The following is a 26,963-nucleotide window of genomic DNA, read 5'->3' on the forward strand; positions in this document are numbered from 1 at the left end:
CGTTCTGAGCGGTACCAGTGACGGCACCAACACACTGCGGGGGAGAGGCACCTCAGGTTTACAGTGATATTATTTTTTATTTGCTTAGAAGCTTAAGGCAAACAGTCCTTTTAAAGGAATGTCTAACAGGATGATGTCTGCTGTTACTCTCCCGGGAGCTGCAGAGCTGTCAGTGTCCTGGAGACTCTGGTGCAGCTGGTTTTGTGTTCCCTGTGCTGGTTTGGGGCTGGGGCTGCAGCGGGGTCAGTCCTGCCCGGGCCAGGGCTGCCTCGGGGGCAGAGGGGTGAGAAATGCTCTTCCTCAGCTTGAGCTTTTGAATTTCATGTTCACAGAGGCTTCAGTCCTGAAGTACGGGTCCAGAAGTTGTTAACAATTCTGAGTGCTTTGTGTGTGGAAGGCTCAGAAGCTGTTTGGACCAGATAAATTCCTGGTCTCGTTGGGAGCGGGGCCGTCGGGAGAAGTGCCCCTTGAGAAAGTGACCAAGTTTAAACACAGTAAAAACCAGTTTGTCAGTTATCACTTAATAAATCTGACCGTACAGGGGAGTATGTATTTCAAATGAATATTAAAAGCTCATATGTTAACTCCATGCACGTCTGGCTTTATATGTGATCAGGCTGTTGGAAATGCTGAATATCCACAACTTCTACTGTGGCATTTCACAAATAAAGTCTGTTTTTGGTGTTCAACTCCTTTATTAAACAGGCAGAACCACCAGACGATGCAGTGCTTTTTGAAAAATAAAGTCCGTCACTGAGGACTATAAATCTGAATTAAGCAGCCAAACGTTAGGCTCCTGCTTTTTGAAATCTTGATTTCACTTGCCAGCTCTGGGCTTGGGTTGTGGGAGCAAGTGTATGAGAAAAGGGAGTTTGCAACCAGTGCGATTTGCTTTTTCATTTTGCTCCTTTAACCATTTTAAGAACCCGACTCAGAAGATGTTGTGGTCTGACCCCCCCAGCAGCTAGAACCACACAGCCCCTCGCTCACCCCCTGCCCCACCAGCAGAAGGTGAAGTGCACAAGTGATGTAGGTGCTAAGTGTCTGCTTAGTTTGTGCCTAAACACTTTGGAAAATAAATATAAATGCTTTCTGGGCTCTTGGGGCGCTTCTTCACGTGCTGCTGGTGGTGGGGCAGCACCAAGTGTCTGTGCCCTCCCCTGAGCCAGGTAAATGCAGAGTTTCAGAGGGTGTTAGGATGTACGTCTGCCTTATTTAGGGCACTAGCTAAACTTTTACTGAGCTCTGGCTCAGTACCTGTTTGTAAGGGATGAATTATTAAACTCCCACAGCTGAGATGCAGACATGGTTTCGGTGGTAGCAGTGAGCCTAAGGTCACAACAGCATTGGAACAGCTCAGCTTCGGAGGAAGCAGAGGTGCCAAATTCTTGCATTTGGCTTGAACCAGTTTTGAACAGGTTTTATTCCTTCACAGCTTAATAAGCTTTTGTTCTCTGGCTACTGTACTGTCTAGAGAAAGCGTTTGTTTTGATAAATGCCCATAGCTACCCAGTAGCTTGGTGAAAATGATTCAGTGTAGAAGCAGATTTGTAAAAGTGAGTGTCAAAATAAACCCTGCGGGGTCCTGCATAGCTGTAGTTTTAGTTAAATGTTAACAAACACAGTTATGTCTGTTTATATACTTCTGAGGTGTCTGACTTAATCGTTGGAGTAGGTTGTAATTCATTTTTGGACTATGGGATTTGGCCACAAGCCTGGGGACAGCTCTGTGCTGCCTTGGAAGGCAGTCCTTGGGGGTGAAAATAAGAGAACCAGTAGATGTCATCCTTTTATCTTCCATTTAAAGATACGTTATAAAATGGAAACTCTTTTTATAAAAGACATGTCTGTGCACCACAGAAACACTGTCGTGTGGCAGCGAAAGGTTCAGATATGGTTGGAAAAGGCTACATTTTGCCATGAATTTAATACAAAGGAGACAAAGAGCAGTGGCCCGGGAGGAGGCTGGGACCGACTGCGGGCACACGTGGAGGGGCACCTCGGCCAGAGCCCCCCCATCCCCAGCCTGGGCACCAGTGTCAAACCGCAGCCTGGCAGTGTGAGCTTCCGCTGATGGAGAGCTCATGCTGGTTTGTCTCCCTGTGCTTTAAACTCCTGGTCCTTTCATTCCGTGCTGTTACATCCCTTCCTTGTGTTTTCAAACAGTTGCAGAGGTCGTTAAAGAGCTGGAAAAGAATGAGAAGATTCGGGTGCAGCTTGAAATGAACAAAACCGGTGAAAATGTAAGTTAATGGTCTCTGTTCCCAGAGGGGGCTGGTTGGGAGAAGCTGTGGAGTAGACACTGGATGTGTTTGCCTGTCACTTTATGATGGGAATCCCCAGGTTGCATGTTGGAATTCCATATACCATCTCCTAATCAGCACGATTTTCTCATACTGCTCCTTTGCCATGGGCCGTTTTTCCTGGACTGCTGATGTTTCTATGCCCAAACCTTTTAAGTAGGAGCATGTTTTTTTTGATTGCAATAAAAATTCTTGAGAAATGTTCCCCTTGGTCATATTGGAGGATTTTGACCCTCCATGGCAGCGTGGGGAATATTTTCCTTCCTAGAATTCTCTAGGATTTAGCTAGCAAATTCCTTGCTTCCGTATCAGCAGCAGTGCCTGTCCCTTTCCCATGACATAGGATACTTTTGTGACCTTTGGAGCATGTTTGTTGCGCAGCATTAAGAAATATTTTATGGTCCACACATGCTGGGTGTTACATGGGGTGGCTTGGCTTAGCCCTGCTGACCCTGTGAAAGCAAAGCAAGGCACATGTATAGAGTCACAGAATCATGCAGGCTGGAAGGGACCTCTAAGGTCATCGAGTCCAGCCATCAGCCCACCACTGCCAATGGCACTATATCTGCTTAACGTATATACTGCTGTTTGTGGGTGAGATGGTAGGAGCTGGTGGGGGAAAAAACCACAGCTGATCCTTCTTCCAGTTTTAAGTCTCTAGTTTTAAAGCTTTATCGTCTTTTTGTTTCTGTAAATAAATGTTTGTATGATTTCTGTAGAGCTTGACCTTCACAAAGGACCAGACAGAGGAAGAAATAGACGAGATCCACGCAGATTATCGTAAGTAACACAGCTGCTGGGTTTCCCCTTACTCAGGATACTCCCTCCTCCACTAGACTCTCACTGATCAGGCACTGGCTTTATTTAAAACACGCCTGGGGTCTGGCTGGTGGTTGCTCTTCCCAAGTCCTCTAACTCATCCTGTAGCAGACAAGTTTGTATAAATGTACTCTTTTTGTACCTCCTTTGCTGTCCAGTGCAGAGTGCAGTTAACTAACAAGCGATGTAGTCACAGTAGTTTATATTTAATGACACTTCTAAAATAACTTTATGGCTGCAGGTGTCCTCAACCATATGATTTTGCACTTCTGTAGTTGTCAAAGTCACCCTTACTGCTAAAATGTATGTTTTAAGTGAGCCAAAAATGCTTTTTCCATATTTTATTTGTATACAGTGATTCTGAAATCCTTGGGGGTTTCATAGTGCTCCTTCCATTCACTCCCTTCCTCCTTCCCCGCTCCACACGCCCTGGCCCAGCCCTGTCTCCTCCTCCTGCACCCTTTCCTGCTTCCCCTCCTGTCCAGCCCTGGGAGTTCAAAGTGATCTTTTAAAAAGAACACTCTGCTCCTTTGGGTGACCTCTCCCCCTCCAGCCTCTGCAGGCAACTGGGGTTCAGTGCAAGCTGGGTGGGTTTTTTTCTGGGTTTGTTGTTGCTGTTTGTTTCATTTTTGACACAGAGTCCCCTCTGTTTGTGCAGGAGACCCGGGCCTCTGGTGGGTGTTAAACCTGCTTCTGCCCTGGCAGAATACCTCCATTTTTGGGGGGGGAGGTGTAACTGGAATAAAGGAAAAAAGAGACAAAAAATAAGAGAAGTATCACAGCAAGAACTGTAGCTCAATGATACAATCTTGTGGTGGGTTTTTTGGGGGGAATTGGGAAGAGTGGCTTTTGGTTTGCTTGGGGTTTTTTTCCAACAGAGAACTGATTCCTGCTTTTCCCTGGGAAAGCACAGTTAAACTGTGTTTTTCCTTATTGTGTGCTTAAACTCGAGAACAGTGTGTTCTCTCTCCGTGGAACCATCCTTGTGGTCGGGTTAGAAGCAGACCTTGTGAGAGTTACAGATCGCAGGGCTTGTGTCCTGCTGTGGGCATTCAGCAGAGAAATAGCTAATGCAACCTGATTTTCACAGATGATTTCCCGACCCTTCGTGTGTGTTTGTACACACGAGGCATCACTTTGTGCTCCCTGGTGGTGTTTTATTATTCCCAAACTCTTCCCCCTTGTTCCCCCCCGTGTCTCCTCACCTGTGCTGTGCTGGCACCCTCACACGTGGCCCTGAGAGTCCCTGGAACTACTCAGCCCCAGGGAGCAGCGCGACGAAGGGACGCCTTGTTCTGATTATACTTCAGGGTGTACTTAAATCTGCAAAATGCTCATATTTCCTGTCTTTCCTTGCCTTCCTTCAAGCATATAAATTATTCCATAATGCAGCTAGATTTAGCCTTGTTGATTTTAGTTGGGTTTCTGTGAAGGCTAAATAAGGGCCTAAATCTTTAGCAATTTTTTCCCTTGCTTTTTGTTGCTGTTTCTGAGAATGTATTTTTTTTAAGTGTACATGCACTGCTTGTGGTTTTGGATCTGAAGCATTCTCCTCTGATTCCAACCAACTGATTAATAATTATTCTCTTGCTACGTGGAAATCTCTAGCAATACAATGCAGGGGGAAAAAAAAGAAGTAAAATCCTTTAAAAAGTATTAATCCCAAATTGGCTATTTCCCCCCCGTGGCTTTAGCAGCTGTGTGAGGGACATAGCCCAGCGCTGCGGGGACCGGCACTTGGCTCAGAGCAGCAGCCAGTTCACCGAATTCAAGGAGCCCGAATTCACCCTGATTTGCCCAAATTCCCTGGGCAGCTGGGTCCCTGGTTGTGTTTGTGTCACAGTCACACTGTTGTGACTCTACCTGTTAAAAACCCCCCCACCCATCCCGCCCCGCGCTGCTGGCACGGCCCCCCCTCCTTTGCTGGCCTTTGCACAACAGGACGCTGTTCAGGGCCATCTTAACTTTCCAAACCCAAGTATTTCATTGAGTTTATGTTGTTAAAAGGATATGGTTTCAAAATTATCAAGTCCCCCCAAGTGAATAAACTAGCCTCAGGCAGCTCAACTGAACGTTTAAAATTTAAAAAATTAAAAAAAAAAGAGACAGTAGAAAAATATCTCAATGGGAACATATGGTTTTAAAACTAATAAAAAGCAATGAGCGAAGAGGTGTATGGTAACTAGTGTCAGCAAATTATTTCTCATAAAAGCGATAGGGAAAATCATGAGCATGAAAAAAAGAATTATAGATTAAATTTAGAGGACAGTTAGAGATTAAAAGAACTTTATCAAATGCCTTCTTTTCACTGTAGCACAGATGGACTTTAAAAAGCTTTATTATACAATAAAAGACTTTTTTTTTCCTTTTAATGGACAACATTTGCCCCCTAGGTCCCTAATTCATAGCTGAGTTAATGAATTAATTAACTCTGGCATAAGTTCTGAATAAAACCCAACTGTATACTTTTTGTTTTGTATTTCATATGAAGCACACAACACACTGGGGCTGCATAAGAGCCCTGTTGAAATGCAAGATAAAGCAGCTGTAATAAAACTTTTTTTTTTTTTTTTTTTTTCCCCAGTTCTTACCATCTTTACAATTCCCCATGCTCTTGGTAAATTGAAAATTACACTCCTGGTATATTTTTTTTTTTTCTTGCTTTTGGTGTGAAGTGTTTTTGAAAGCCCAATGAGTGTTTTGGCTGGGTGCTGTGCTGGCTGGGAGCTCTGCTGCAGCCGCCGCAGCCCGTGCCTGGGAGCTGCAGTTAAAGACAGTCCCCTGCCCTGGCTCCTCCTGCCCCGCGGGAGCCCGGGGACACCCACAGCCCGGTGCCACCCACAGCCCCGTGTCACCTCGTCCTGCTTTTGTCACAGCCAGGCCTTTATTTACAGAGTTAAAAAAATCTACAGGAAAAGAAATACATTTGTTAAAAAAAAATTATTCTGTTGCTGTTTCTTTTTATAAATCTCTTAATTTGCAATATTATTCAGAGGCTTAGTGATTTACGTTTTGTGTTTTAAATATTTGTAATTACATCTGTGGCTGTTTTATCACTGAGCTGCCTGGAGCTGTGTGGAAGGCGCGTGGTGCGTGAGTTCAGCACAGTGATTTACGGAGGGTGTGGATAGTGCCTGCCTCTGCCAGCACCTTTCTTCTTTTCACTTGAAAAGCTTTGGAGTGACACCATCAAACAAAACAACACAAAATAGTAATACTGTAAAAACTGAAGCTCCAGAGGAGCTAGGTGATGGGTGTGTGGCGGCGCAAGCACAGACACGGGTTTGGATCATTAATAGAACATGGAATATGTTGCAGTGATGAGTTGGTTTTCGTTGCTGTAACAAAAGTGTTTTTAGTTCAGCACTTTGTGTTTATTTCCATTCCCTTCCTTTCCCCTTTCCACGGCAAACCTTCAGTCCATGGCAGCTTTCAGTAACGTGCTCCTACATTGCAGGGAACAAACACAGAAATGAATTTCAGTTCTTGGTGGATCAAGTAAATAATCGGTGGAAGAAGAGTGGTAAGAGGAAAACAGACATTGTTCAAACCAAGGAAGAAGACTCTGTCAAAGAATCACTGGCAGCCCCAGGTTAGTGATTGCCTAACGCCGTGCCCCTTTTCATCCACACCAAGGATGGGGGGTTCCCAGAGAAACGTTCTTTCCTCCCATTGATCTTCTCCTACTGCCCTTAAGGGGAAAACAGCCATAAAAATCAAATGGACCCTAAAAAGATTGACTGCTGTTGATTTTAGTGCAATACATAAGCACAACCCATAATAAATACATGATTTGTTTGATTTTAGTGGGATTGTGTGGAGATGTGCTTGATTTTAATGAGCTGGCTGAATGGGACCTTAGGTTCCAGTCCAGCTCTGCTGAAGTTGCTGAAATGAGGATAATCAGGGGGATTGTTTGCTGGGTTTCAGCTTTTGTGCGTTATGAATATGCCAGGGAGCTGGTGATTGGGAACTGCAGAACGTCCGTGTGGATTGGAACAAGAGTTTATTTGTCCAGAGGTCGAAGCAATAAAATACTTAAGTTTCTTTAGGACTGTTTATACAGTACGTGTCCTGTCTTTTTAACTCGCTTCATTTTGTGTTTATACACTTCTCACAGAGAGAGGGGGAATGCACAACTGCAGTTACTCAGCTCTTTACGGGCTGGGAGCAGCATCCAGCAGATGGTTTTATCCAGACGTACCCGCGTGTGCTGCTCGCCCTGCAGGCTGTGCAGCCTGGTTTGGTCTGTGTTACTGCCGCCTTTGGGAGTGCAGGGGGATTTGAGTGGGATTTAGAGGAGCATTCCTCAATCTAATATAACTTGTGTTTTAATCTATTCAATATACTGAATTTTGGAGAGAATTCCATTGACCAGAGTAGGATGCACCGTTGTCTGTATCCTTGGGAAAACAGGGCGGTTTAGTTTTTATCAGCTCTCACAAAACCCTGCTCCTCCTCAGCTGAACAGAATTAATCTTTGGCTGTCTCCTCGAGCAGAGCTCTCCTGGATAAAAATAAATGAAAATATCAATATAATAGTATGAATTTTATCCTTATCGTTTCCTGCAGACCTTGGTGCAGCGCGTAATCCTTTCCGTGTGAAGGGTAAAAATTAGGGAATCTCAAGGATAAAGTTTATCTTGTTTGATGTAATTTACAGTGATGTTCCTCTTCTGTAGCCGAGACAGAGGCAATGGATTATTAAATAATGGGCTCACAGACTTTGAAATATTAATTTCTAGCGATGCTCCTGGGGAGGTGGGGGACTGGGAGTTCCTGGGGCTCTGTGGGAGCTTTGTGCCCCCAACCACAGGGTCTGGGAACCTGAAATAAAGTTTTTCCAGAAGAGTGCTCGGGTAGAAGGGAACTTCCCCCGGGTGTCTGAGCCTGGGGGGTGGGCACTGGGACAGGGTACCACCTCCTCTGGCTCACCCCAACCTGCCCCACGCTCATCACGCTTTGTGTGCACTCAGCCAGCAAGAATCTTTGAAATTCCAGTTTCTAGTTTAATATCAAACATCTGCACCTGATTGACTGATGCTAAACCATTTGAAAAAAACCAAGCCAAACAGGAAGGTTTACCTAAAGCCTGTTTCCTCAGTGTCCCTTGTTAACAGCAATCACCTGTTCATTAAACTGAAATTATAGCAGGGGGAAGGTAGGAGCAGCAGTGGTGTGAGGAGCTGCCCTGTGAAAGCAGAGCTGCTGAGGAAAGCAAAGGCCTGTACACGTTCCTTACTGCTCTGTTCGGGTGTCACGCAGCAGTGGCATTGCACAGAGTTAAAATGTACTTTTTAAAAGAAAAACTATAACAAACCTTTGTATCTCCCATTGCCCTCTACTGGAGTGTTGCTTGGTGTTACTTAGACCTCTCTGAAAATCTCACTCTGGTTTTGGTAATGTTTTAATCATTTACATCATCTTGTTTTGCATCTTTAAACTTAAAATGCTCTATTTCCAGTCTTTATATTTTTATGACTTTTAAGCATGGGTTTTTGCTTTGCCTAAGGAGAAGCATCATAAGAATGTGATGAGTGTTTGTGATACACCTCTTCTGGGTTGTGTTGTTGCACAGAACCTGTGCTATTTTTAACCTCTTAATTTCAGAGTGCGGTGTCAGTAGCTGGCCAGCTGACTCACTGTAACCTGCCCCTTGTTCTCAGCAGCCAGAAACACGCTCCCCATATTTAATTACACACTTAGCAGAAGAGAAAGGGCAAACTGTAACCAAATTTGAAGATTGTGTCGCTCTTCCGTGCTCTCACTATGGCTCTGTTTGGGCATTTCTGTCAGGCTCCTTTCTGCAGGGTGGAAGGGTCAGTGGTTTGAGCGGGATACGGTGCGGCTCATGGGGATGGCCACGAGGAGGGTTGTTACCCTCAGTAGGGTTCTAGTGCCCCATCCAACTTTCTAGTTAAATATCTCATTTGAAAATATCAGTGGGTATGGCATAAGAGCAGTTTGTCTTTACATACCAAACTTCCTAGTCTGTGTTTGATTTCTTTTTAGAGAGGTAGAAGGTATCTTTTCAGAGGACAGTTCATCTTTTTATAGATAAAAGCATTTGACACTAAAATAATGGAGCAGTTTTACAACTTGTGTCTGATACGTGTTGACTAGAAAGGATTTTTGCCATTAAAAAAATGGAAATGTCAGTTATCTAGATTGACGTTGTCTTTATTAGATGCATAAGGAAATAAATCACAATGCTTCTCTTATTGAAAACAAGCCTATTAACTCCATCTGTAAAACTTTAAAGCTCTCAAGCTGTCTCTGGCAGTGGCTGAAGTGAATTGGTGGCAGGAAGTGGAGAACGGAGCTGTCTCATTGAGTGTTTGCTAATTTCTGAAATAAAGTCTCATCTCATGAAATGTGACACATATCCTTTCCCTTTATTTCTCTCCTTGTTTGTGTTTGAAACTTATAACAACCAGTCTCTGGTTCTTTGAGGATGGAGGGTTTTTTCACTGCAGGAAAACAAATGAACCCTTTGAAACTCTGAGAGTTCAGGGAATTAAGTAAGTGGGAATGTGCAGTTGTTTTTTAAATATTTTAAAACTTTGTGTTTTTTCTTAAAATCTGTCTCTAAGCTGCAAAAACTTAAACAATAGTATTTGACTTAGTCATTGTTGCTAATCTCTGCCTTTCTCCTTGGTAGAGCATATGGAAGAGCATCCCACAGCCCTGGGAAAGGCCCCGGTTCCCCAGCCAGGAGCTCCTGAGGGCGGGAGGAGGGACTCCTCTTCCTCGGAGGAAGGGCAGGGACCGGCCTCTCCTGCCTTCTCCCTCTCGTCTGGCTCAACAAGCAGGTCAGTGAGGAAGAGTCTTCTCCCGGGAAAAACTTGCCAGTAATCTGGAGCAATATATACTTAAATCTATCTATCTCCTACTCCATGGGATGGATTCCTGAGCTGTGGTTACCGATTCATTCTCCATGTCTGTGGCTGTTCAGTTGCTCGAGGGATGGAGCTGAAATACATTTAGAATTCACTGAATAGTTTTGTAATGGCTCAATAGAGGGGTGATAGTGTCATTCTTCGTTTTGAATCTTCCTTTGATACAGAAGCAGTGAGTGGGATGTCTGTGGAACCATGGGAACATCTTTTCCACTGCATCATCTTCCCTGGTCTTTGAGGCTTTATTTAGAGAGGGCAAAAAACTGATACAGCCTAAGTCTGGTAATAGCTCTTTAAGTTAAGCACTGCTGTAAGAAATAGAGTTTAAATGGGCCATTATTTTCAGTCAGTGGTAGAATCCACTGAACCTTGAAGTCCTGACAGCCATTCACTTCTCTTTCTTCAGCCATTTAGTTTTACTTCCTCAAATTGCCTTATTTGGTTTCAGAAAATGAAGGATCAAGGAATGCTTTATAAATAATGTAAAATTCTATGCTTTTGATAGTTCAGTGATAATTTTATTGGAAAGAGACTTAGCTATTATTGCTGCTAAGATCTATCTCATCTTTGAAGGTAGCATTGTATCTGTTCAAGGTGTTTACTTCATGGCTCAGAATCTGCTGTTCTACTAATGAGCCATTGTCAAAGATGTCGAGGATGAATACTTAGATAAATATCCTGCTGCAGTACTGATTGCTGTGGCCCCAGTTGCTGCAGAAAGGGTGAAAAAGCCATTGAAAACAAATAGTGAATAACTGTCTTTTGCTATGTGTATCAAAGCAAGAGAGTGAAACTTGATGATCTTACCGAAACTTCTGTCGGTAACAGAAATGAGAGGAAAAGACCCCCTTTGCAGGTCTGTGTTACTGGGAAGAAAAGGGCTTCCCGTGTGTAGAAGTGGGAGATAATCAGAGGAAGGAGCTGGAGGTCAGGGAGCAGAGCGAGGAGTAACATTTCTGAATTTCCCACCCATGACACCCATAGGATGTGCCTCTTCCTCCTTGTTCTGCAAACGTTAAGAATAATATAGTGGTTGGCTTTGGCATTGTTTATTAAATGAACAATTTAGTTGTTGAAAAGTTTAACAGAAACAATTTTTTCTAAATTAATTTTGGTTCACAAATAGTATTATGAAGTCAGTGTGAGCATTGAGGCTGTTTCCTTTCATGGAGGTAGATATTGAAGGGTGAATGAAAGCCTAGGAAGAGGTAGGAGAGAGGAGATAAACTTGGGGCATTAGCATCAAATGTTAAAAAATGTCTTTGTTTCTACAGGATCAGGCTTTGGTGCCTGTTTCCATTTCCTTGTGCTAAAGGGGAGTGTAGAGTAAATATTTGTCTATAAGCAGCAATATGCTGTCTGGCCAGATCCTTCTGGGGTCTTTGTTTCTCTTTCAAAATATCATTAAGTTTTTGTTTGGCTTCAAACCTGCATTAAGCACCAGTAAAGACCTTCCCCTCCCGGTGGCCATTACCTCCTCAGTGGTTGTGTCTTTCTGCCTGAAGCTGCTCCAGCAGGATCTGTACTGGGATGGAATGGGCCAGGGACAACAGCTCTTCAGCGTTCACATAAAAGGGAAGAAACTGGCCCTGTGGCTTTGTTCCAGAGCCTGATTTTACGTGCCTGAAGCCTCAGCTTTCCAGCCTGCAGCTTGGCCATGGCTGCTCCGCTGCTGGCAGGCAGCGCTGGGGACGCGCGGGGCAGCAGGGACCTGTCGTCATGGGTTTGAGTGGTGGAAGTGAGCAGGATCTCTGGCACATCCCCGGGGCAGGATCTCCCCTGGGGCAGGATCTCCCCCGGGGCAGGATCCCCAGCAGATTCCCGCAGGGCTAAGGCAAAGGCAGTGCCCGTCGGTTTGGGCACCATGTCCCGTTTGCCAGGGCTGGGGGTGATGGATTCATGGAGCCGCTTCATTCTCCCCATGCCTGCTGCTGCCGTTGCCTGAGAGCTCTGATTGTTATTTTACTTCCAAAAATAAATGCCTCCAGCTTGGCTCCTCATCCAGAATTCAGATGAGGTGTTCCTGTTCTTCCCGATTTTACTTACTTTATTTTTTTGATTGCAAATTAACCTGTTGGCATTAAGGACCTTGGAAAATTTGGAATTTTAATCTTGCAGAGTGAGCTCTTGGGAGGCAGAAAGGGCTTGTATTAGCTCATCCCAGGTATCATTAAGTCTCTGTTTCACTGCCAGTTCGGTGTGTAAGTGATATTAGGAGTCATTCTCCCCATGGCCTCTAACATCAAAGTTAAACTTTTATTCTTTACCTTTTTCTGTCTGCAGGGTTTGTATATAAACTTAGAGTCTGGTGGAAGTGTGTCCAGGGGGCTGTGGGGAGGTTTGCCATGGGGTGTCAGTGTGTGGCCCTCACTGAGGAGCCAAATGGGCTTCCATGGACCACGGTGGTGGGTTTTGTTGGAGAGTGTGTGTTTGTCTGCACTATGTCCCAGGTGGAGCTGTTTATTCCTTCTTTTTATGCATTGACTCTGTCCAAATGAAATATTTCTATAGACTCCTTGAATCAAACCCAGGCTCTCTCAGCTGTGCAGACCAGGAGTTGGTTTTGTAAAACCCCATGTTTAAGAGCTCCCTGTGGTTTACTCTTAAATTCAGCTCCCGTGGAACAGGAACAGGATGGCTGGAGCCTGCACAGAGCTGGTGTTTCAGAATCTCTCTGGGAGTTTCTCTTTGCTTTGTGCATGTCCCCTGCTCTGTATGTGTGGTGTCTTTTTTATTTATTTCTATTTAAATGTAGGGCAGTTTGCTTAACCTTAAAAGCCTAGCTACTGCCCTGGACAAGAGGTTCAACAAAGTGCTGGGGTTTTTTACAGCAAGACGTTCAGGACTGTAAGAAGTAGGTGTAGTCGTATGAACTGCATGGAATAGTGAGGAATTTTGTCACCCTCTGGTTAGCATGGGGTTAATATTTTGTTAATAGTAGTGAAATAAATATAGCACAAATAAAAAAAAAAAGTGATTTAGGTTTTGAGGGTTTCAGTAGCATTGTGCTATTGTACCGAGCAGTGATTTTTCTGAGGCTTGTATTTTATTTCTGATAATAAGAGGATATCCTTTGACAAGGGTAAATGTTTTTCACATTGAAATGTCAAAACTTGAAATATACTTGGAAGTTCAAATCTGTGCTGTGTTTTTATGAAGAGGGCACTTCTAAATGGATGGCTCGCGTATGATGGCTTTAAAGAAAATGAGGATTTTGAGCAGCATATAGAATATAACAAACCAATCTTGAAATTGGGGGGTTGAAATGTTTGCTCCATAAAAAGATGCTGCAAATAAATTAATGATTCTTATGTTTTTGCCTTCATAAGACCTTCTGTCTTTTGTCAATCTCATATCCATATCTCCTAAGGGAGCAGTTGGTCAACATTAGAAATTAATACCTTGTACAACAATCACTGATATTATTCAAAAGTTGATGCTTTAATTGATAAAATAAATATTTTACACACCTGCTGGAAAAAAAGGTAGAGGCCATGCCTGGAGGTTCCAGCGCTGACCCAAACGGGTTGGTGTCTTCATAAATTGATGATCCCACCAAGAAAGCAAAATGTGTGTAACAGACACGCAAACAAAGCTGTGACTGCTGAAGGATCATTTGTCAAAGCCATGAAGTCATGAATAAAGCTTTCACAGAACTTTAATGCTCCGTATAAATAGTCCCGTTGCATTCTTTTGCTTTCTGGGACTGAAGCCAAATTTTATGCAACTACTTAAACAAAAGGAAAATTAGAAATGAAACTAGGTGGGACAATGATAAACATGGTTATGAACTATGCAGAGGAAACATTCTATTAAAAGTATTTTATGTAATGGGGATAATATTCTGGCTTTTGGACAAAATATTTCTCTTTAAAACTTTGGGTTAGAAGAAAGCGTCAGCTCTTGATGACCAGAGTGAGAGACCTGCAAGAGCAGACAGTGTGTATTGTTGGCCTGGTCTGGGTACCCAGGTGTGCACGGAACACAGTGACTTCATTTCCAAATCCCGCTGGAAAAGCGCTACATCCACAGCCTGGATAAATCTGTGCTGCTGGAATACGGGGAGCGGCAGCGTCTGCCAGGGGAGAGTCGTGCCCAGGGAAGGGGCCTCATCTGAAGTGAGTGGGGCTTTTTGGCATTTGGTTCAGGAGCTATCGATCAGGATCTACCCTCTGGCTTTAGCTGGTCACTTGCTCCTGGATTTATGTGCTTTGCAGAATTTGGGCTGGAGAAGGGGTGGACGCAGGGAGCTGTGTCTCAGCTGTGAGGAGCTCCCTGGGTGGCAGCGATCCCCTGGAGACCTCGCAGGAGCCACTGGTTTTTCCAAGGCCATGGACAGGACGGAGTGGCTGGAAAAGCTGTGTGAGCTCTGCCCCACCATCAGCCTGAGTTTTAAGGAAAGCCTTGTCCTGGTCCCTGGGCTGGCCCTCACTGTCACATGGAGAGCTATATGAAAACGTGTTGATTAGAGGAATAACTGCCTTCTTCAGTACATTTTTTGACTTAATAAATCTTGAACTGCGTTGGCTCAGAGATGATGTGTATTACAGTGTTAAATAGGAGCATTTTATCTCTGATTTTTGGCCTCAAATATGGGTTCATTATGGAAGGATGATGATACTTCTCTGCTATGTTGTTGATTCATACCTTTCTTCCAAAAACTGAGAGTCGTAACAAATGGCCAAGAACTGAGGCGCGGTGGAGAGAGCCCCAGAGAAGTAATTTCAAACAGAAGCAGCTGATGACCCCAGATGTGGATGGGGAACAGTGACCACGGCCCATATCCAGGAGGACACCAGTCCCTGCTCCACAGCCATGGGGCTGGGACATCCTTGAGCCCTGGACACAGAAGTGAGAGTTCCCCAGAGCTCTCCAGTGCTTCAGCCTGGGCGTCCCAACTGTTGCAGGCTCCTAAGTGAGTAGTTCAGATTGATCCGACACATCTTTTCCTTTTCTGAAGGAGTGCCTCAATGTTCCTGAGCTGCAGAGGAGGCCACTGAAAGCCAAAAAAGCCTGGAAAGAATCAGGAAAACCAGTGGAAGCTGGGTAAGGGTTAGTACAGAGGAGAGCCCTCTGTGGGGCATCCCGAGGAAGGTCCGAGGCTGGCAAACCCGCTGTCCTCCGAAGCTGGGAAGACAAGACCATGCCCCGTGGTGCCAGGGTGTGTGGTGTGAAGAGCAGGACATCACACTGGGCTTGGGGCCGCCCCAGCAGCCAGCTCCAGCTGCTTGTCCCCGACAGGTCAGGGTGGAAGCAGGCCTGCACGGCGGAGACAACCAGGCTGGAGCTCGTTTCTGCTGCCAGCGCTGGGGCAGGAAGGCTCGGGGCACGTGCCAGAGCGCGGCCCATGGCGCAGCAAGAAGGGCTGGCTGAGGGACACGGGCTCTTCACTGCCAGGCCAAGAAGGAACTAAATCTGCCTTAAAATAAACAAATTCAGAGAGACGTTTGCTCCTTTCATTTTTAGGACGAGACATGTTATTCACACTTACATCAGCTTTTTTTCTCGCTATTTTAAGGTGATGTGTTTATCTTAAAAAAAAGAAAAGTCTGGAAGGGAGTCAAATCCAAGTGATGGTCAAGAAAGGAATAGTTTACTCTTGTCTGGCTGTCTGGAAGTGCCCAGAAGCAGCGAATCCTGCAGAAGAGCAGGGGATGGCTGGAGTCACTGGGGCTGCACCTTCCTCAGCCCGGAGATGTGACCCGTGCCAAAGGACACCTTTCCCTCCCCATCACGTCCTCCCGCAGCCCACAGCACCTCCTGCAGCTCCCTTTCAGAACCTTAATGGTTTTGCTACACAAATGTGCTCGTCTGGAACTGAGATGTAAACTTTTAGGACAGAGTAATGACCTTTATTAAAGAAAAGGACAGAAAACCTCTGGTGGGAAATTGCCTTGGCTTTGGAGTCTGGCTAAAGCGCTCAGTGGGGGTTTGCTGTGTCTGGCCCCGCTTCGGTAGATACCTGTGGGGTACTAAAAAGGCAGAAAATACCGAAGAAATGAACAAAACTGTTCTCAATTCTATAATTTCTTTACTCCCCCAGGCTAAGATTTAGAGAAACAACATATATAATGAGGTAGCTGTTTCTTTTTTTGTCTAATTCATTTTCATCAGTTTAAGTGAATTCATTCAACAATAAGAAGCACTTAGGAGCTTTCTTCAGGGGAAGAAAAAAAAGCATTATTTTAAAATATGAATTCCCTTGGTGGTCAAAATCTCTTTTCCTTAGTTGAAAAGTTTTTTGATAATTGTTTTTCAACTCTCTGGCATATTCAAGGAGGTGTTTTTTTTAATTTGCAAACAGATTTTTTTTTCCCTGCGTGTGGAATAATGATATATAATTACTTCAACTAAAAATCAAGCAATTTCTCAGTCTTTGTGAAATGAATGGATGTTTAGGAGGGACTGGATGCAGGGAACTATTTCAGCGAGCGGCTGGCTGGGAACTGTGGGTGGTTTGAAGGAATTCTGGAGCGAAGGGGGTTTCAGCTGCAGGAGGAGGGTCCCAGCCCTGTGGCTCGGTGCTGTCACACACAGGCCCAGGCAATTAGAGTGGGCCTTGATTGGGCTCACTGGGACCAGTTACTCCTGCGCTGGTGGCCCAGTCCCATCTGCATGGCTGGGTGGGGTGGTAACTCGCTCGGGGACGTTTTGTGCTCAGTTTTAAGATAATTTGGTAGGCAGAGACAAAATTGCACATGCAAATCACGAGCCTGCATTATTGTTCTGAGCCTTAGCCAAATTTTTTCACTTTTATTGTTTTGCTTGTTACGCGGTTGGTGATAAATGATAATAACGCTGCGCTTTCAAGGCAAGTGCGTACATCATGTTCAGGCATCAAACCTGTTCTTTTTCTATTTTAAGGGACTCTAAGCACCCAAATAGCCCCTTGTCCTCCATCTCCTATTTGTTTTTAAAATTGTAAGTGGAACATCAGGGTAGGGTTCAGAAGTATGATAATACCTCATTCCTTGGGCATCCACTTGGTGGACTGAAAATGAGTTTTTGACAGACTTTTAATTTTGAGTTTAAAAAAAACGCTGGACATCAAAACTTTCCCCATGCACCATTGTTTTTGCAGTGTGTTTTGCCGTGTTTTTCCTTGGAAGGTTTCACATGAGCTTTGGTGCTGCAGCAGGAGCTGTGAGGGGCTGGCAGTGCCCCGGGCTGTGCCTGCTCCGGCTCCGGCTCCGCTTCCCCGGGCACCGGTGCCTCTGTGGGGGTAAAGTGCTTTTCCTTACAAACTGCCTCTGATTCCAGGTGACTTTGCTTCTGCGTTAAAACTGCTCCCTTGGATAATGTTTGTAAGTCGACAGGTTTATTCAGCAGCTCTTGAGTGTTCCTGGGGAACCACTGCAGAGTTGCTAAAATTGCACACAAAACTTTTGAGTCCGTTTTGTTTCAAAATAATTTTCTCCGTATGGCACCAGTGCTTTGTGTATATTTTGGGTTATCTTTTTTCCTTTTATCTTTCTCACTAAATGTGCATGTGTTAAAGGTCTGGACGTGCCGACCATCTTGGCGGTGTGGATTTGTGTCACTAACCATTTCAGTGGTTAGGTTTTTTCGTGGATGTTGATTCATTTTTTATTTTTTTTTGTTATGGTCCAAATATAAGCTTATGCCTAAACCTTGAGTTTTGAGGTTGAAAGCACCTTTGCTCTGTGAAATGTTGTACTTTGCCACCAAAGTATCTTGCAAATCCTCTCCAGAGCAATCAGCTCATGTTGGTGAATATAAAGGTGGTGTAGTTACCAACAAGCAGACATGAACGGAGAATTGTGTGTTAAATGGTGACAATAGGATCTGGCAGTAACTGTGAACACGCTGCGATGCAGGGACTTTGTGGTCTGTGCTGTTGGTGGAAATGACTCCTCGTTGGTGGAAATGACGTCCTGTTGGCAGTGCTGCCTGTGGGCTCTGTCTCATCTACAGGTTCTGCTGCCCTGGCTAAGTAGAGCTCTTCTGGGCTGTAGCTGCTGCTAAACTAACTTACATCTGGTTTATTTTCCCCTTCAGCTCCTGCTCAGACATTCTGAGAGATCTGCAAGGGCCTGAGACAAGTTCAACGTCCTCTGACAAGTAAGTAGGGTCTATGGGTGGAGAGGTCCTTGTGACTGGTTTGGGTCAGTAGTTCCCAGTTTGCAGAATCCCATGTGCTTTCTGCAGGAGGGTAGATGTCTCTGAAAAGTCAGGTCTTAGTGGATTTCCACAGTTGTGGGAGGTACCATTTGGTCAGTGTTTTTGGATCCACAGAGAATAATACTGGGGTGCTCCAAGGATCTGCAGACGACTAGTTGAAAATCATTGTTCTTTATGGAAAATTTAGACAATCTTATCTTTTATTGTATTTAAAGTTACATTGTTGTCAGTGTCACCTACATCTCTGTCAAGTCGAACATACTGGAATTGGACTGACTTCAGTTTAAAGGGAGAAGAGCACTGCCTTGTTTTTAGAATCTTAACATCTTATTCCTTAAAACCAAAAATCCCCTTCTATTATATAGTGCTAATATTTAAAATTAGGGTCTAGCTGCGCAAGGTGCTGCACAAAGAGATCCTAGGAAGCCATCCAGCAGTTCCTGAGGTGACCCAAGGCAGCATGAAGACGGAGAGGAGACACGGGGGTGGGTGGGGGTGTGCAGTTCCACGGCTGCTGGGAATGGTGTTGGAGGAGCTGCAATGCTGTTGGGGTTATTCAGAGAGAGGGGATGGGGCTGGTGGAGCCCGTAGCACAGTCTGCCCTTGCAGCTGAAACCAGCTCCATCTGGGATCCCTTGGAATGTCACGTCCCCTTTGGCGGTCGATCGGCGGGGCGCGATGGGAACCGTACTGCACTGAATTCTCTTCATCTGTTTGTAAAGAGTATTTATGACACAATTTTCTCTATTACCCATCACATACTTACGTGGTCAATAGATTGTGGCAGCTCTTAAAATTCATGATTAATGACAGAATCATAGAAGTAACATTTGAAACTCTCTTAAAGCGTGTGTTTAGCTAATGTAATGGAATTTAAGGAGCTTTAATGGAAGCACAGGTAAGGCCTTGGTTACAGGGGTGTCAGAGGGCAGTGCTGGAGGACATGGCTGGAAACCAGAGAGGAATCATTCGGCCTTTCTTGTGAGAGAGCCATGGCTTTGGGAAGGGTTTTTGAGAAATGTAAAAGCGGATGGCAAGGCTCCCAGTCCTATTTTCCCTGTCTTTGGAGCCTGCCACCTCCAAACCTGCAGATGGTGGGCTATAGTTTCTTTATCAGCAGAGAGTGACTTGCAGTATTTTGGTGATGGTACAATCAAATTACTCTCTATTCTTCTTTTGTGCTCCCTGAATGCCCTTCTGGAGATGCCAACTGGCAGCACCGTTTTCTGCGGTACAGGAGATGATGTGCTGTGCCTTAAGGGCTTGGCATCTGCGGCTCCTTGCATGAGTTGGAAAAACATATTCCTCAGTGGAAGAAGAACCAGGGATGTCAGTAATGAAAACTGCACTGGGGTTTGTTACTGGAGCGTTGCTGCCTGGCAGTAGTGAATGTTAACATCAGTGGTGACACGTATCCATCACAAAATCAGTTCTTCCTTTGATAATTCCCTTCACCCAGGAAACTTCTCAGTGGTTCGGTGGGTTTAAGCTGAGTGGGTTTGTGAAGGTCTGACCTCCCTGGCTTTTAAAACCTTAGCTGTGCTGGGTTACACGGGGCGATCCTCTGCGCCGAGTGAGTGCAGGGGATGGAGGGCAGGGCTGGGGAAGGCCTTTGCCTCCCAACACACAGTACAGAAATCCCAGTTCCCAGCAGCACTGGGGACTGGGGAGGGTCAGAGGGGGTCAGGGATACACGTGTCTCTTCCCTGCACCCCACAGGTGCCTTTAATCCCCCTCCAGAGGCGCAGCCTGGATCCCATGGCGCTGGGATTCCTGCGGGACCTGGCTGAGGGTCCGGGAGCTGCGGGAGCTCCTGTTCCATCCTGAGCTGGGACACACGGGCTCTTCCCCTCCGTCCCTCCCCATCTGTGTCCCGTGACAGTCAGCAGGGACATGGGCTTTGCCATTTCACAGTTTCCCGTTGTTATTTTCAGTTGTGAATTACCAGCTTAAGCCAAATGAATAATCCCCGCAGGATGGATTCATCCTAGCACGTGGTACAGAAAAGAGTGCATTTGTAAGGACTGTTTGATTAGAAATAGCCATTGATGGATGAGCGATATCTTTCATGTCAACACTACATGGAATTTTAAGCTCCGAGAGTAAATGATGGAAATTAGCTGCTTAATTTAAATATGGCTAGTTTAACTTTTTTTTTTTTTCCTTTAAAATTAACTCTGTGACTAAAAAGAAAACACTTCTTTGAGTTTCCAGTGGAAAATTCTTTGTCCATAAAAGAGAAGAGGCCCTGGCAAAGAGAGCCTGTTTGGGGCTGGGAGTCCCATGTGCTTTCCTTCTTGGGTAGCCGTGGCCGAAGCCGCCGGTGCTGCCCTCGGTGCCCGCGCCGCCGCGGGGACTCTCCCTCGGGCTGACCTTTCCTCATCTAACGCCGGGGGCTCTTCTCATTTATGGACAAGGAATTTGAAAGGTTGGGGCTGCTCCTTCCCCTTCCCAACTGGTCCCTGGCGAGGGGAGGAGAAGCATCACGGCGCCGTGGGCTCGGGGTGAGGGGAGTGCTCCGTGGGTGCCACCATCTCCTTCCAACAGGAGGGCAGAGCCGTGTGTCACCACCAGCCGTAGCACACGCGGGTGTGCCCCCGCTTTCATAAAGCCTTCAGTATCTGCTGTGTTTAGAGCATCTTCAAAACCTGATTTGTCTTTCTTTTTATTTCCCCCAGCAGCAGTGGTCTGGACCTGAGAGCTACCAAAAGAAAGTCCCGCCAGCCCCAGGTGCGGGAGGGCGATCGGCTGCTCCCCGAGAGCAAGCGGCACAAGAGCTAGAGCTGCGGCCGTGGGGGCTCACGACACACCCCCCCTGGGTGACTCCCAGCTCTTGGGGTAGCTGGGAGCTGCACAACCCCCTGAATTTTGGCGTAACTATCATTCAACCTGCCTTAAAATAACCAGCTGGGTGTCCCCATGGGTTTTGCTCACGGCGCTGTGGCCGTTGGCCGTTAAGGTTGCCATGGAGCGCCGGGGGCTGCTGGAGCCGGGAGCGGGTCCCTGCGTGGTGTCACTGTCCCCACTCCTGGCCCACGGACCCCTGCTCTGCCCTCCTGGAAGCGATGGTGGGACAGCATTTCCTGAGGATCAGGCTGATGGGGATGTTCCCTGGCTGGGCTGGGGCTGGGGCGTGGGGGCAGCTGAGGGACGGAGCGCGCTTCTCATCTACAGAAATATGCTTTTTTTTTCTAATATATCCATGTCAATGTACTCATTTAGTACGTGTCAGTATTTCAGTTTAAACTCATTAAATTTGAAAGAAATCAGAAGGTGGTTGGACATTAAGTATTATAGCTTTAAAATAAGTATTAGCAATAAGTCTTATCTTAGAAAATGATGAATTTTTGTAATGAAATAAAGCAATGTGTGAAAATCAAAGTAAACCTGAACAACAGGGCAGATTTTTGAAAATACAGTTTATGGGCAAAATACATCCCATGCACAATTCTCCAAGATGTTCCTGCTGAGCCCTGGAGCTCTGGTCACACCTTTCGTTGGGAACTCTGCAAAGAAAGCACAGAAGCTGGTGAAGGTGGAGGGTTTTGTGGCTCTTGACTTCAGGTTGGAGCTGAAATTGGGAGTGGACAATTTGCTTCCCAAACTATTCCTCAACAATCTGGAAGGTCCCTTCCAACCTCAACAGTTCTGTGATTCTGGGATTCAAACCACGGTCCCAGCAATATTTTTGTTTGGAACAGGCTAAATCTGTGCCAAATCCAGCCTCTCCTTGCTGCTCCAGGTGAGTCGATGCAGAGGGAAAACGGGAAGCTGATTTTGTTAGTTTGTTTTGTTTTTTACTAAAAGCAAGCCTTTTGAAAGAGAGTAATTACCGACTTCTGCTTTTGAGCCTGCCTTTTAATTATAGTAATTAATTCAAGACAGATTTGAATTTTGTGCAGTTAACCAGAGAAGAATAAAAACATTTGTGTGCGTAGTGGTCAATGGATTTCATGTCGACGGGTTTACCTCGGCTGCTGAACTTCCCTGGGAGGACTCTATCGTTGTGTTTTGGTGGTATTTGAGTTAGCAGCACTTCATTTCTTTAATACGGCAACAATATCCCCTGTCGTCCATGGAGAGCAGCTTCAGAAAGCTGTGTCAGTGCGATAGGAACCCCAGGGTGAGATGGAGCCGTGGAGAAGCCCATGAGTATCCCCCTGCCGAGGCTGCAGGCGGTGCCGGCTGCAGGTGGTGCCCGCTGCCCCCGGTGCCCCCGATGCCCGGCACGGTGGCCGGTGGCTAAAGGAGAGTTGTAGCCCAGGTGCCCGGTACTGCCTGGGGTCCTTAACGCTGCTGGATCCGCAGGAAAAGGAGGATCCTGTGGTGCTTAACTGCCTGGAGACATTCCTCGTCCATACAGAGGATGGGCTATAAAGGTGTTCCATCAACAGAGATGGTGCTCCTGGAGCTTTGGACGGTGCCCCTGGGGGTCAGATGGTGGTGACTGACGGTCACCAGTTTGGGTTTCCTGGAGGGGCTGGGCTCTGCCCTGGGCTGGGTGGGAAGCCCTGCTTTCTACAGGAACGGGGAGCGCCGCAGTCATAAAGCAGCCTCATTAAAAATAATGTTTCCCCCAAAGCTGCCCGGGCACCCTCCTCCCTGACGCTGGAATCCCCGCTTATGTGGTAAATCTTTACAAAAGCCTTTTAAAATCTTTTTCAAATAATTGTGTTATTAAACACTAAATGTGCCTCCTGGTTGCAGCTGAGCAAATAATTCACGGGGAGTATTTAGAGAGGATCTTTAGGGAGGTTTAACCGTGTTTTTCTCACAGAACTTCCACGTCTACTCCATAAGTGTTTTGTGGTGTTTTAGCTTCTGCTGTGATGCTCAGTCCTTAGACAGGTCCTTGAAACCAGTTCTGTGGGATATTGAGATCTGAGCTCTGCGTTTGTGCTCCGAGGGGCACTGCTGCCTGTGAATACTGTCAGCAGTGGATTTACCATTTGTCTGCTGGAGACACTTGTTTGCTCCCTGGGGCTGGTACCCACTGTCCCCCCTCTCTGGACAGAGAGTGACAGACCCTGATTGCGGCTGGAGGGATTCCATTGGAGGCTGCGAGGTGGGAGGGATGCTGCCCCGCAGGGTTTCCCATCTCCTGCCTGCCCCGGGTGGGCATCCCTGGGGGAGCAGCGGGTTCGGCGCAGGAAACGCATCCCAACACTTCCAAGGACCCACGTTGGAGAGGGCTGGCAGGGCCCCCGTGACGAGCGCTGATAATTACTGCTTTTCCCTGTCAGACATCCGCCCAGGCCTGGGAATAGCTGCATCCTGCTTTTGGTGCCGCAGACAGCGCAATTTGTAATACAAATTACTGACAATTACAGGAAAAAAAGTCAATTTGCAGCGCTGGACGTGGAGCAGAGCTGAGCCCATAGCGGGTTGTTTTTACCACGAGTAATTTAAACCCTCCAAAGCTGCCGGGGCCCGATGGATGTCCCCTACATGGCCCATACATGTTGTCACCTACACAACCCTCTGTGGCTTGTCTTCTCCTGGCCACCATCCATCCAATGACACCAGAACGGCTGTTGAGGCGCAGGCAGGAGCGGCCACGGTACGAAGGTGAGTCCCACCACTGGGTTGTGGTTGAAGGTAACACAGCGGGGGCTCCTGCCTTCCCTGGGCTTAACTAATGAAGAGCAGCAGGAGGTGACACCTGAGTGTGCCAGCAGAGATGTCACCTGGGTGTTGTGCCGGTGACCCGAGGGGCTGTTGGTGGAGAAGGGTGTTTCCTACACCCGTTCCTGCAAAGCTCCAGTACTTGTCACCAGCACTTCAGCAGCAGCGTCACCGTACCCTCCCCGGTTTGGGGTTCTTTGCTTTTTGGTGACTTGTTTTTTTTTTGAGTGCTGCTGGGAGAGATGCTTGGCTGCTTTATTTGGTGCCATTCATCCCAGCAGCTGAAGGAAGGGTGCTTATTTCAGCGGAGCTCTTAATGACTAGAAAGGAAATGACTGGCAAGGAATTATAAATAGCCCTAAAGCTGAAGACGTTGGGGAGATTCATTCGCTGCTGAGACGGTGGAGTTTTTCTTGTGAAAATGTCATCTTGTTCCTCAAGAAGATTCCTTAAAATGCCCTGTCCCTCAGAAGACCTGCATGGTGCCTCGGGACGGGCCCGGGAGGCAGGGGGCTCTGTGGGGCTTGGGGGGGTCCCAGGGCACCCCACTGCCCCAGGGCACCCCGCTCTCTGCAGCCCTGGTCCCCTCTGACCCCGGGGGAGCCCCGTCCCTGGGTCCCGCCGTCGGTGGGGGGGGGGCGGCTGCCACAAAGGAAATCATTTATTAGCAAATGTGCTCGTAAAGAAGCCACATTAACGAACCAAACCAGTCTTGTTTCCAGCCGAGGAGCAGCCGGGCTGGTGACTCACTGGTGCTTGGTGGCTGATACGAGCCACCGAGGGCTCATAAACTCATCGCCAGCGGCTCGATGGCCCAGCGGTGCTGGGGGCTGTGTCCCCACACCCTGCCCCCCCAAACCACCGGCAGAGCCTCTCCCACCCCCCGTGCCTGGGGCTGATCCCGTCCCACTCACACCAGTCGGATGCTGATGGGTCGCAGCATGTCAGCCTGGTGGCCCAGCACATCCCACCCCAGGGAACGGGCTCTCGGGGAGCTGCTGCTGTTCCTCCCGCCTGTCTCTGTGCCCCGTGTTTAGTTTTTGGGCCCCTGAGGAGCACTGTGCATGGAAGAGCTGCTCAGCCCCCTTTCTGCAGGAGCAGACACCCCCACACCTGAGGTCTGGGCTCTGACACCCCGGGTACCCGGGGTGAGAGGTGAGTTAGGAGCCAGCTGTGAGCTGTGCTCTCACTCCTGCCCTGCGGCCACCCGCCCCTGGGCTTTGAAACCATTCAGAAGATATTAACAGAAAGAAATCTGTGTGCTTCCTGGTGCAGCCTGGGCTCGAAGCAGAAGTCCCAGGGAACACGGGTGAGTCTCTTGTGCCTCATTTAGTGCCAGCATCAGGCAATTCAACAAGCCTGCAAATGAAGATGCAAATCAGCTGTGTTCATTTCAGGGTGAGCCTGGGGAGTTACTGCAGCTCCTCAGAAGTTTGATGGTGTGGGTGAGCTCTGGCATTAAGGTGACATCCCACAGCTGGGACATCCCTGGGACGTGACCCACCAGTGCTGCCAGGTGAGGTGAGTCCTCACATGCCAAGCTCGGGCCAAGCTTCTTGCCGTGCTCTTCCACAACTGCTGTCCTGGAGAGACCAGTTTCCTCCTGGGGAGTTTTTCCACAACTGGCAAACTCCAGACCTGCAGGTTCCAGGTGCTGGTGTGGAATCAGTGATCCTTCAGTGCAAATTCAGCTGTTGCTGACCCCTTGCCAGGCGCCACTGGGTAAGCTGTTAAACCTCCTGTCTTGGAGGAGCAATAACATCTCAGAGAGCTTTGGGGAACCAGCCAGGAGGCGGCTGGGTGGTGCCTTGGAGAGCCACTGGTGTGCAGGGATGAGGCAGGTCATCAATTCTGCAACATCTTTGATCACTGGACTGGGGTGGCTGCGGATAATTACATTGCCATTGAAAATAAGCTAAAAGAGCCATGCTACCACAATAATTGGAGCGTTAAGATAATGAAGCAATTACTTGGTGTGATAGAAGAGAGAGAGAGCAGCTATGACATGTTAAACACAGACATAAATCAAACCGGTTTGCTGACAACCCGCTGAGATTAATTTTTGTATATCACGTATTGTTGAAGTCACCATTTAAAGTTGAACATGGGTGGCCTTGCTGAAGACGGAGGGTTTGTGTTCACTCCGTGTATCTGTTGTCAGCACCTTCCCTGGTGTTCTGAGAGACTTCTGGGGTTAAGAAACTGCTGTGGGATCTTTCACGGGCGATTGGCGCATCACCTTCTCCCATGGCTTGTCACCTCCTCTCATGGCTTATCACCTTCTCCCAAGAGTGTGTCACCTCCTTCCAGGGCTTGTCACATCCTCCTATGGCTTTGCAGGGGGTGGGAGGCGTTGTGAGACCCCGAGGGGTTGGCCCCGCCAGAGGTTTGTGGCACGTGGGGCAGGGACACCATGCCATGGAGATGTGGATCCACACTCCTGTGTGGTGATGAGCACGACGAGCAGCGATAGTGGAACATTGGTGTGAGAGAGGTTTTTTCTCCCTTTCAGTGCCAAAGGTGGGCATTTTGTTTGTTGCTGACAAACCCCAGCGGGTGTTTGGGCGAGTGGAGTGGCTGCAGGGGTGCAGGTGGAGGTGGCACAGAGCAGACAGCCCTGGAAATGCAGAGGCTTAGGAAAAAACCTATGGATTTTGTGGCTGATGTCCCTCGTTCCTGTCCCGATGGAGCCAGGTGCCCGGGCAGGACTGGTGGCCACCAGCAGCGACTGTGGTGGCCCTGCCTGCAGGGGCCAGCTCCGGCCACGGGTGAGCCCTGCCGGTCCCTGGGGTGCCATCAAGGGCTCCCCCGGGGCTGTTTGCTGCACATCTCTCACCAGCCCGAAATTCACATAAAGTGGATAACGTAAGGGAAAAAACAACACTGCTGGAGGAGACGCAGTGTCCTCCCCACGCTGTCCTGTCCCCTCGCTCCCTTGGGCAGCTCCGCTCCTCCGTCACCGAGTCAAGGGGCAACTGGGGAGCAGTCGGGGACTTGTGAACAACCGGGCTGGGGACAAAAGTCACGGCGAAGAGGAGCAAAGGCAGCGCTTGGCAGCGGTGACCGGCGGCGAGAGGATGAGCCGCCAGCTCCTGCCTCTGCATCGCCTCTGCTTCGGCAGAGCCCAGCGTGTCCCAGCCCTCAGCCCCAGCCCGGGGGGTGAAAAAGGCAGGAA

The 26,963-nt window shown here is 47.4% G+C and overlaps 1 protein-coding gene across 2 annotated transcripts in view; it reads left to right on the top strand.

Annotated features, from left to right (window-relative positions):
• Positions 1–22,088, top strand: part of RAD18 (RAD18, E3 ubiquitin protein ligase) — a 38,324-nt gene extending 16,236 nt beyond the window's left edge. Inside the window, exons 7-12 of one of the 2 annotated variants that reach the window (XM_014946613.1) lie at positions 2,167–2,243; positions 3,023–3,083; positions 6,580–6,714; positions 9,784–9,934; positions 18,041–18,103; positions 20,842–22,088. In XM_014946613.1, the coding sequence (XP_014802099.1) occupies positions 2,167–2,243; positions 3,023–3,083; positions 6,580–6,714; positions 9,784–9,934; positions 18,041–18,103; positions 20,842–20,944 (590 nt within the window). In that variant the 3' untranslated portion in view covers positions 20,945–22,088. The remainder of the gene's footprint in view (positions 1–2,166; positions 2,244–3,022; positions 3,084–6,579; positions 6,715–9,783; positions 9,935–18,040; positions 18,104–20,841) is intronic. The other variant, XM_014946614.1, reaches the window with a different exon arrangement.
• The last annotated feature ends 4,875 nt before the right edge of the window (positions 22,089–26,963 follow it).

Source organism: Calidris pugnax, unplaced genomic scaffold (assembly GCF_001431845.1).
Source record: "Calidris pugnax isolate Ruff unplaced genomic scaffold, ASM143184v1 scaffold81, whole genome shotgun sequence".
Classification (NCBI taxonomy): domain Eukaryota; kingdom Metazoa; phylum Chordata; class Aves; order Charadriiformes; family Scolopacidae; genus Calidris; species Calidris pugnax.